This window comes from Sinocyclocheilus rhinocerous, unplaced genomic scaffold (genome assembly GCF_001515625.1).
Source record: "Sinocyclocheilus rhinocerous isolate Xijiao unplaced genomic scaffold, SAMN03320098_v1.1 scaffold534, whole genome shotgun sequence".
NCBI lineage: Eukaryota > Metazoa > Chordata > Actinopteri > Cypriniformes > Cyprinidae > Sinocyclocheilus > Sinocyclocheilus rhinocerous.
In genome coordinates, this window is record NW_015646352.1 from 3,251,372 (window position 1) to 3,263,619 (window position 12,248).

Genomic DNA, 12,248 nt, shown 5'->3' on the forward strand with positions numbered 1-12,248 from the left:
TATAAAATACAACAGCAGTTTGCAAATCCATGAAAACAGACAAGCTGAGAGAAACAAACAGAGAGTTGTCACAGAGAATAGTTGGTTGACTCATTACATCAACAAAACATCCAAAATACAACCTTAACATGTGATGTAGCTAGGTATATATTAATAAATAGAGCAAAGTTGAGCAAGTTTAAGGCCAGTTTCTCCTCAGAATGAAACATGCACAATATTATATCCCACCTCCTCTTCTGCAGCAGCTGCTGTGTTTGTCCAGGCGGCCAATACCTTGAGAATAAAGCCAGAATCTGCGTCAGCACCAGCAGCTGAACAGGGTCAGGCTATCTCAAATTTCCTGTCTGCAAAGGGGCAAGGGTACTTCACGCCCCAAGACTTCAACAGCCAGAGAAAGCGTACCCTGCCGGGGACAGCATTGCTCTCGCTTTACGGAGCTGAATCATTTCCATTGACGTGACAGTATTGTACTCTGTGTCCCTGACAGGGGTAAAGAACATCCCAGCTGGGTTATTTCATTACCTGAAAGCTGTCACCGGAGAGTTCCTGAGTGTCAGCAACAGGCAGAAAGTTGCAAAGTGAATTAGTGCTCGGTGTGGAGCTGGACACAGCTGAAACTGACTCATCTCGTCATGGTGACGGAGTACATTTGGACATGGGCAAGAAAAGAAAAACTTGATAATGGACAGCAAGTTACTTCAGACTGAATGGAACATGAGGTTTTAGTGGCACTTTGTTATGGAGCTGAAAACGCTAGCTGCAAACGTCAAGGACAATTTTCTTCAAAGTTCTGATTTAATAAGAGGTTTGCAGATAAAACAAAATGACCCAAGAATGACAAATTTCTTTCTGAAATAATCCATGTAAGGTTCCGTTGATGAGAATTGAGAGTCACACCATTGAAAACCATGAGCTTAGCTCAATTACATAAAGTTTACTAGCATCACTAGTCAGTTGCAATTGAAAGCTGCAATGAAACTTTCTCAAAGACCTTTATATTATTATGGGCACTTCCTTTCATAGCACAGTTGCGTATAACATTTCTTTTTTTTCCAGAATTTAAGGAGTCACAACGAATGTCCTCAATGGACAATACTAACTTCTCATTGAGATCACTGAGAAATGAATGGAAATTTCTAGATGCTTTTTAGATTTTTATGTTTTATATTTTATGTTATATTAAAATAAAACATAAAAAGTAAAAAGTAGAATAAAAAAATGAATACAATTAAAATATTAAACAATATATATTTTTATTTTATAATAAAATAAAAACATAAAAAGTAAAATACAATTAAATAAAAATAAATAAATAAATATGATTAAAGTAAATTAAAATATATAAAATATAAAAAGTAAAATATAAAAATAAATAAATAAAATAGCAAATATAAAATAATTCACATTGGTCCGGAATGATGGAAAAAAAGACAAACAACGGGAAACAAACTTTTATACTAACTTGTATACTAAACGTACACAGTCACTTTGCCTATCAAATGATGACAAAAATTAACTGTTGTACAGTGCAAATAAATAAACAATTAAAAACATTTAAATTACTCCATTTCCCACTTCAGTTCTTGACTAGTCGGTTGACTTATGTCAACTGCCCAAGTAGACAAAGCATTCAAAATGCACATCCAAGTTGCAAAACTAAATATCTGAAAGACAAAATGCTAATTTTTGGAACAACACTGTAAATGTGTGCTTGGCTGTATTCATTAGGTTGAAAAAATGGTCCTAACTGAGTCCTTCTACACTGATGATACCTATATGAATACAAGGTGTCAGATCGACCAATCGCAATGCAGAATCCTACTCAAAGAGCTCATTTCCTAAACAAACATTGCAGAAATGCGGATAGTTGTGTCATCTTCTCAAAACCAATTTTCTGGAACATGCCATGGGATGAGCACACGACACTCAAAAGCGCTCGCATCCCAGCTCACACTCACAAAAGAGGCCTCGGTAAAAAGATACATATGCTGGTGCGGTACACGGACCCAGCTTGTACGGGCAGACAGCTGTGATCGTTAACTCTAAAACCCTTTTCAACCATTCTGTGATCTGACAGGCTGGTGAAAAGCCTTTAAAGTTCCCTTGACTCTCCAAACCAAAATTATACATCACAGCCTTCAAGTTTCAACTAGTCACATTGGTCAAACAGATTCAATTTCAGGCATAATTAAACCCCATCTTGCATCTGAACTAACAAAGCATGATTTACTGCTTGCTTGTTGGTTCGTTTTACAGAGTCTTTATTCAAGCAAACAAGCCGATCACGTTCATATCCAACACTATATCTGGGTTGTTAGCCCACACACGCATTGGCGGCTTATGAGAGATCTCATCCGGTTATTCGCCACGGTAAGAGAAAGCACTGGCAGATGCCCACTCAACTGTGCTGAGCGCAGCCTGATCCGTGCCAGACGTTGGGCCGATGATTCATGCGAATTGCCCAAAATGGTTGCAATATGCCAAGCTGATCCTGTCCTGGAAAATAGGTGTGGAATAGTTGTCAAATATGTCCAATAATCAGTGAATCAGATACAGCTGTCCCCTCCGGTGAATGCAAAACACTTGGCTGTGGGAAATTAAGATAAAAAAAATAAAATGTCTGCCATGTCGCCTAGCAAAGGACAATTTGAGGTTTGATTCTGGCATGTGTAATCTCTAGAATGTACAAAAGGACATATTTTGATAATCGACTAGTTGGCTGGTTCAACAATTAGCTGACTAGTCAGTCACAAGTAAGGTCAGATAACAAAGAATGCATTTTTGCATTCCACTGCTCTGCTTTTTGGTGTTTTCCCTTACGAAAAATAAATTTATTCAAGTGTGCTATTAGTATACTTCTTTTAAACTAAAACATAGGAAAGTATACTTTTAGTCTACTTTTTATGTACTTTTCAGAAATGGGCTTTATGTACTTCTCAGAAATATACTTAAAATTATATTTAAGTATACTTGACTTATAGCCTACTTAGAAAAAGTCTAAATATATTTGAGCTATACTTGTGTTCCTAGAATCCGTGTTTTCATTGTTATACGGTAGGGGGCGCTAGTACACATCTTCTGTACAGAATTTCCAAAAAACACAAGTGAAGAAGAAACCGAAACAACAGATGCTTCCACATGTATTCTAACACGATCATCAGACATAAAACAGCATCAAAACTGTGTAAAGTTGATGTAATGTCGACCAATGAAGAGGTAATAATAACTGTCAAGCTTTGGGGTGTTGATCGACTCTATCTACGTTTTGATTATCATTCTGAATCCAATTCATAGTCTTTTTTTCAGCTTTTTGTTCAAAATGTTGTTTATTTCTTAATTTTTTATTTATGAAACTTATCCACATTCAAGTGTTTAAAAAAAGAATGCATGAAGCTAGAATAAAATGTTTTTGTTTACAAACAGATACCCTGTTCTTTTGATGTTTTGTATGTTCAGATATTCATGTAACAAAATATATACAAATTAATACCTAAATAGGGACATAGTAGTATACTTAAAGTATGATGTAAAGTGCACTTAAAGAAAACTTACGAGTATACTTGCAGTATAAAACTACTAAACTAGTAGTTTACTGAGACTATACTTCAAAGTGTACTAAAAATGCTACAAGTATTTTATTAGTAAACTGTAAGTTCACTTTTAGTATAGTTGCAGTACAAACTAAACATTTTGATGTAAACTAGTTGTGTACTCAAAGTTTACTACTGTTATACTTAAAGTATACTTAAAAGTATACTTTTATATACTAGAAAGTGGGCCAATTTAGTCCCAAGGAGTATTGAAATAGTACACTTACAAGTATACTACTAGTACACTGATATTTGTATACTTGCTACATAAAGTATACTTAAAATATACTTGAACTTTACTTAAGTATACTTAATAAAATAAACTTGAAGTATACTACTTTTTGGTAAGGGTTTCTATGTAAACATGAGCTAGATGGACGTATTAGACCGTTGTGCTCATGTCTCACATCTTTTTATAGCTTTTACAACATTCTAAAAACACGACACTCAAATTCAAAGTAGGTCACTTCTAACCAAAAAAAAAACAAAACATTTCTGGAAATCACTCTTATTTTGCTATACAACTGTCCTGCATCCCAGTTTTTAAATGTGAATCGATGAGACATTTTTTTTTTAATGGGGAACTTTAAATTGTTGAAGGTGGTGAATTCGTTAGGGTTTGAATATGGACAATTGGTGGACTAGATGTCCACCAACCCACTAGTTGATTAGTGAGGCTGACTAGTGTATATGGATTTTTCTTTTCTTTAATTTGCATTTTAGCTTCAAAGTTTTGATTTAAAGGGTGTGAATTCAGAAATGCAACTTCTCTGAGAGTTTTCAACTTGCTGCATATACTTTAAAAGCTTCTCTAAGAAGTTGCATCGCTAAAGTCAACCCTTTAAAGCACTGTTGCACATATACTACCCTTCGAAAGTTTGGGGTCAATACTTTTTTTTTTTACTTTTATTACTTCTATACTTTTATTCAGCAAAGCTGCATTAAATTGATTAAAAGTGTAAAGACATTTACATAGTTACAAAAAAATGTTTATTTCAAATAAATCTTATTTTGAACTATCTATCCTAAAAAAATGCAGCTTGTGCTTCACAAAAATATCAACAATGACAATGATAAGATATCTTTCTTTAGCAGCAAATCAGCATATTAGAATGATTTCTGAAGGATCACGTGACACTGAAGACTGGAGTAATGATGCTGAAAATTTAGCTTTGCATTACAGGAATAAATTTACATTTTAAAACATATTATAACAGAAAACGGTTATTTTTTCTGTATTTTTAACAAATAAATGCAGCCTTGTCCAGTATAATAGTCTCCTTTCAAAAATATTACAAAATCTTACCAACACCAAACTTTTGAGCAATAGTGTATATCAGTTAAAAGTGAATTGTCAATATTTAGCAGTAAGAATTGCACAAAGATACCATAAAATCTAACACACATGGATTAACAACCACAAAACTCTTGTATTTAAGCCCAGATACATACCAGTGGGCCACTGAATTTATCAATGCTTCATGTTTACCAGTCCAGCTTTTATTGTGAGCCGTATGAGCAGCGAAGCTGATCAGGAACACTACGCCGCAGGCTATGTACAGCTGATGTGCAATTCGTATGGGAGTTCACGATGTCGGAAAACCCAATTCTATTTGACATTACCAAGAGACGCTTTTGACAGCAGCCTCTGTGATGAATACACCCAGAGATGAAAACATAACCTCAGAACGCCGGAGTCTGTTCACACCTCTTGTTTTGTCCCATGCTAAGCCAGAGCAGGAAGTGAGCTCTGTTATCTCACCCCCTAACTTGTCGCTCAACAAGATAACGCCAGACGCCAAACTGCTGTTTGTCACAAGTCGCATCCGTTCACGTCTCCCAGTCCCTGCAGTCAACAAAAGATTGTCTTTTTCCAATTTCAACAAGAGAATCACACAGATCTCTGTGAATGCTAATGCTACATGCTACATAAACAGCACTGAGAGAGCTAAACTTCACCCCTTTTATCAGCAAACTCAAAAAATGTGTACATCTGTGAGCTTCTTAGGGGTTCTTGTACACATTTGACAAGTTTAAAATGAATATGTTGTAAAACTAGACAAACAATAGCTGCATTATGACACAGAAGACTTGAGTAATGGCTGCTGGAAATTCAGCTTTGCCATTGCAGGAATAAATTACATGTTAAAATACATTAAAACAGAAAATATGTATTGGAAATTGTAATAATTTCACAACATTCACATCTCCCAGTTGTTGCAGTCAACAAAAGATTGCTCAATGGATTGTCTTTTTCCAATTTCAACAAGAGAATCACACAGATCTCTGTGAATGCTAATGCTACATGCTACATAAACGGTACAGAGAGAGCTAAACTTCACACCTTTCATCAGCAAACTCAAAAAATGTGTACATCTACATGCTTCTCAGGGGTTCCTCTACACATTTGAGAGGTTTAAAATTAATATATTGTAAAACTAGCCACAAACTGTAGCTTTCTGAAGTAAATAGGCTAATGGCCTGTAGGCTAAGTTGATGAAAATAAATTTTTAAGCATAAGTATTCTATATAACAAGTCATAACTGATTATTATCTAATTTACTGCCAGTAAGCCACAAATATGAGTCTGAAGTAATCATAATCATATTATATTATCTAACAGTACTGAAAAAAGGCTTATGCTAATAGCATTTCACAATGAAAGCTCATAAACGTTTACTTTTTAAACACTTTTTTCCTCCATGTTAAAATTCGATTCAAAACGGACACAGGGTTTCACAAAACATCAGACCCCTTGACCTACATTATGGATATTTCCCTTTGAAAATTCTAAAGTCTGTGATGAATTTGATGGAAGCAAATGTGACCTTTTCGCACATTGTCATTTCCATTTCAAAGGGTTTGCAACACCGCTGTATTTATATCTATGCAATACTGCATTACCATATAAATGAAACTGACGAAAGTACCCATATTTAGAAGATGTCCAATCTTAAAGGTGAGCTCTGCCGCTTTCTAAGTGTGCGGTGGACTTTATGGAAGTGCATTTGTGAACTCTGTTGCTAAACTTTCAGCTTTTGAACACACTAACAGTAAGAAATTGAATAAAACTAAAAGGTTATTTATCTAAATACATACATCAATGCTGCTTTCCGACTGCACCTGCATCATTTTCAATGTAGACAGACCTAGCGTCTGTGTTATTGAGGATGTGAGATCAGCGCTAAAGGCATCAAGTGATCTCCCATGTACCTCAGACCTGTCACCAAGCAACAAGCTGCCCTGAAACTGTTAATAAAGGCCTCCCACACAGGAAGTAATACCCTAAAGGTGAATTTGCGCTTTGTTGAAGTGAAATCTAAATTTGTCACAGTAATTTGTGAAGGCTCATGGGAAAACGAACACTGAATGGGTTCAATTAGAGTATGGGATTGCATTGGTGCACGCGTTGTGACACTTAAAGAGACTGAAAGAAAATGAAAATTCATTTATTCACCCTAATGTCATTCCAAACCTGTATGACAAACCTGTATTTCTTCAGCGAAGCAAAAAAGAAGATAGTTTGCAGAACTGTTTTTGTCAATAGCCTACAGTCAAAGTCAAAGGGTCCAAAACAACAACAAATTGGACCCTATTGATTTTCAATGCAGGGACAAAAATAAAATATATCTTTTTTTTTTATCCACAAAAGAAAGTCATACAGGTTTGGGAACAACGCAAGCATTAGTAAATTATCAAAGAAATTTACATTTTTAGTGAATTGTCCTTTTAAGAGCTTAGAACTGTGATTATAACTATTTAGATTCAAATCTCAACCCCACTTCCGGAAATGTCTCTGTTTTACAGCATGTGCAAAACATAAAACATCAAAACCATCATCATGATATCTGAATCTATATCTGTTTTTTTTTTTTTTTTTTTTTTTTTTTTTTATGTAATGCAATTAAAAATTCAGTTTTAAAAACTGACATGAAAAAAATTATTATGAAATAAAAAATATATGAATAATTTTATTTCATAAATTTATTTCATAATAAATAAAAATGAAATTCTTTTCAAAAACAGTCAACCATAAATTGAGGGATTTACAAAATTATAAAAAATAAATTATGCCCCCTGATCCGCACATAAATTCTATTAAAAAAAAAAGAATCAAAATACAACTTAAAAGTACCACCTTTATACAAAAGTCCTTAAACAATGCTCCTCAGCAAACAACACTCACCATGATCAAGCAACAAATAATGAGCAAAAGTGCCGGTATTACAGCAGGAGGATGAGTAAATGACAGAATCTGATTTTTTTTAGTAAATTATCCTTTTAAGAGCTTGGAAATGTCATTACACATCACCAACACACCAACACAGATCGAGTCTTGACCTCACTTCCCACTTATTCTTTTGTCCATAAATAACACAAAGTTCACAAAAGCCAATCTGGTTATTGCACAGTTCCAGACTTGGAGCCTATAACTTCAGGAGATCATGTCTTTATCATCCACACGCTTGTTATGAGGTCACTGGAGGAATAAATCCTCGCTCAGATGAAAAGAGCGAGTCTCCTTTAACTCGCCGCCCACTGATCTACACCTCCATTCTCTGAGCATCCTCTCTAATACAGTTAGCATGCCTGATCAATAGTGCAGCATACAGAAGCTCCTGTACTGGTGATAAGGAGGAGGCCATGCAACGGAGGAGACCCCGCTCTCTTGGCGAGGAAATCAAGTCACCCTCAATTGTGAGGAAGCCGCGAGGAGAATCGATCATTCCCTGACTGTGAATAGAGTGTAGATAAGCCGGGGAGGAGAGCTCTTAAATAGGGATGGCCACAGAGTTGACCTCTGTATTGGTTTTACACATGTAAATACTATCTAGCTGGGAACAGCAGGGGAGATATGGCGATATCCGGTAGATTAAAACACGCTGGCATTTGTCTTTTTCATTTCAGCACTCAATTCCAAGGGCAAAAAGGTGACTGCCTTAATGTGTTGGACAAGATCGTGACTGAACTTTCAGACAGGAAGAAATAGCCTGCTTACAGATGCCTAGGGCAATCATGAAAAGGGAAAACAATCAATCAATCTATCTATCTATCTAGATAAAGACAAAAAAAATTAACGAACTCGTATCAAACCATGACCACAAAACTGAGGTACGTACCGAACCGTGACTTTCTGTGTAACGTTACACCCCTATTATGTGTATATTTTAATTACATATATTTATAATAATAATAAATGTTTACATAAATCAGTCAACCAATATAAATATACTGTGTTGACCAAACCATCAAAACAAGTATCGATCTTAAGATCAGACTCTGGATATAAAATATTACATTTTGGTTAATTTATTCCGAGATATCCATTTTGGATGGATGGATGGTGTACATAAATTCCATAAAACTGGATGTTCCTACCATAGAAGTAAATCAAATTTAAAGCACCACCTTCATACAAACATACAAATGTCTTCAAACAAATGTTCCGCGCTCGGGGTCCCTTACCAAGATCAAATAACACGGAATGAGCAAAGGTGCCAAAGGCACACCATGTATTCTTGCATTCAAAAACTGTGCAACAAAACAGAGCACAAAGATCTTGTATTTTTTCTAAATTCAATGTTTTGAAAGTAATAAATGTAGTCATTCGCACACTGAGCATGTGTGTGTGTGTGCGTGTGTGTATATACATACTTGCCATTAATGACCCCGTCAGGGTTCAGCATGGGGATGATTTTGAAGATGTAGGCCCCCCTCAAACTCTCGGCTACAGGATCACTGCTGCACAGGAACTCCAGCGTGCCCTTCAGTACCCAGCTGGCATTGCTCTCTCCTGGATGAACTCTTGCTGTCAGCACCACACATGGCCGGTTACCTAAAAGAAACATGAATATGAGACAAAAGGTTTTAATGTATAAACATATTGCTTAATCATACATTTATGTAGCTAATACCTGTAAAAGGTAACCTGTGGCATGAAGTGAGTAGTTTTTATTGTGGATTGCTCATGTTTTAAACAGGAGAAAGCCACCTAATCAGTGTGATACTTCGCTGTCACAACATTACACAGCAATTACTCCACGTCAGATTTTCAGTCGACGTCTCCCTTGACTCGTTTCATCTGGACGGGAAAATTACATCACCTTGCTGAGCAAGTTTACAAAGCCAAAAGAGATGGACAAAGCTTATCAAAAACACATTAACATTTAATTTAGCTTGACTATTATGGCCCTGGCAAAAGACAGCAGAAGGGGCGACTAATTTGTGTGATTCTGGTATTGATGATTTTATAATGAGTTACTGCATGGCCTCTGTTTATGCGCTCTTTCACTAGCTCCGTTTCATTTTCTGTATTTAATTGAATCTGAATACGTCCATGCAATTAGGCTGGAGTGATGATTTTTTTTTTCTTTTTTTAAGCCGTAAAATGAGATAATGCCATTATTACTGCCTTTTGCCATAATAATGAATGGCATACATTCGTCGTGAATAGCATGTGACCTACAATTTTGCATTCAGCTTGGGTCAATGAGAAATAAGGAGAGACAAAGACGATGAAAAGAAAATTATTTTGAAATAAGAAATCTCTGCATTTATGTCAGTTTAATATCTTATAGAAAAACGTTTGTAACCATTTGTAAGAGAAGTTTTTAATGGCTGTAAACATTTTCATAATTTTTATTTATTTTGTTTTGTTTGTTTGCTTGTTATTTTTTATGAATATCATAAAGTTCATACAAAGTTATCTAATTTAACAGGCAATAAAGGGATGATTAAACTTTGACTTTCTTTCTTTTTTTTTCCTTTAAGCCCCAATAAAAAAGTATTCAAATTAATGTTAAACATTTTTTGTAAATGCAACACAATATATATATATCACAAGATCCATACAAATATTCCATGGAAACGGATGCTTAATAAAAATACACAAATAAACAAATAAAATTATAGATGAGCTGTAATATTTATATATTTATTTATAGATTATTATTATTATTATTATATAATTATATATTTTATATAACAAAACAATATAATTTATATTATTATACCCCCAAAAGATAATTAAAAGCCATTATTGTGTTAAATTAGAAAGAAATATCAAGTAGACATAACAAAAAAATAGCTTTAGAAAGAAATATTTTCATTTGAATCAACATAAAATGTATTACAAAAACCGTTTAGGCTACAACAGCCTAACATAACCTATGGAACATAAAAAAAGATAATTTGAGAAACATCTCAATATTTTTTGTTCATACAATGAAAGTCATTGGTAACCAAATCAGCTTGGTTACAAACATTCTTCATTATTTTTGTTTATGTTCCATAAAAGAAAGTAAGTGATATAGGTTTGAAACGACATGAGAGTAAATGATGACAGAATTTTTATTTTTGGGTGAACTATCACTTTATTTGTTATTATTATTATTATTATTATTGTTGTTGTTTTAATGAATGATATTCTAAATAAGAAACTAAAACTGCCAAGCAGGTGGCGGTAAATGGGGCGTTAATTACGTTAAAATATTTTAATTGCATTATTTTCCCTAACTAATTAATTAAATTAATGCGCTAAAATGACAGCCCTATAAAATATAATTTATCTAGATAATGTGTCGCAATATTGACCCTTACACAACAACACATGTAAGTTCGGCTGATCTGATGAAGTCCTGCCTGCAAACCCTCTGTCCTCTCCACTTAAACTCTCCCTCCATCTGTCCTTCATCTCTGCATTCACACTCGCTCACTTGAATTCTTGCGCATTAATTTGTCACTACTCCATTTTACCAGTAAAAGAACGTTTTTGTGCAATAAACTACTGTGTTTCCTCCATTCTACATCCAACAGCAAACTGCACTGCACAAATAAGCTGAAGGAGCTATTTTTATCCGTCTGTGAAAAGAAACCTCCACATATCCATTCCATGTGTATTTCTGCCTGGCTCCCATTTACATGTTTACATCGTTAAAAGCCCAATAAAATATATGTTGTTTGCCACACACGCAAAGTGAGTGTACAAAGACGGGGGCGTGCTTCGTGAAGCTACGAGAGAATTTAGTCCTTCGTTAGATCTCTTTGCCGCTACCACACAAGTCAGTCTTCCCACGCTCCCAGTGGGAAGAATACAGCCCAATCCTTTAAGAGCTGGGCTTTCACTCCATGTACGGAGGAGTCTTTGGCACACAGTCGACTTCAACCCAAACAGTATACAGACAAAGAGCAAGAGAAGTGAAAACAGAAATTATAAAGGAAAGAGGAACATGAGAGGGCAAAAATCTCCTTTTTGTGCCTTTGTCTCTCCTGTTGCTTCGCGGCTATCTGAGCAAACTTACCTCCCACTGACAACGCCTAAAAACATGCTGGTTTATCTCTTTCCTATGTGTGTGCGTGTACGTGCTCGCTTCTGAATGTGTGGTGTGTGTGTGTCAGGGTTTAAATAGCCAGGTTTATGTGCCTCTGTTGAACGGCACTTAAGACGTTCAAAGGAAAGGCTTTTGAAACTGGGGCTTATAATACTGCACATTATGAGGAGCAAAAAAATACAAGTTTAATGGGTTCCTTGGAGTATGAAATGTTTCCCAGTCCTTACATTTATAAGAAGGTGGGAGTGGCATTCTTAGATTTAGACACAGACCTAGACCTAAACTCCAACACTTTGCTTGATTATCAACAGTAGCAAAGAAATTAACT

General features: G+C 35.2%; 1 protein-coding gene across 1 annotated transcript in view; it reads right to left on the bottom strand.

Annotated features, from left to right (window-relative positions):
- The window catches only part of LOC107707416 (cytosolic carboxypeptidase 4-like), a 170,948-nt gene that overhangs the window by 66,218 nt on the left and 92,482 nt on the right, over nt 1-12,248 (bottom strand). Inside the window, exon 19 of the mRNA XM_016511404.1 lies at nt 9,246-9,426. Coding sequence (XP_016366890.1) covers nt 9,246-9,426 — 181 coding nt within the window. The remainder of the gene's footprint in view (nt 1-9,245; nt 9,427-12,248) is intronic.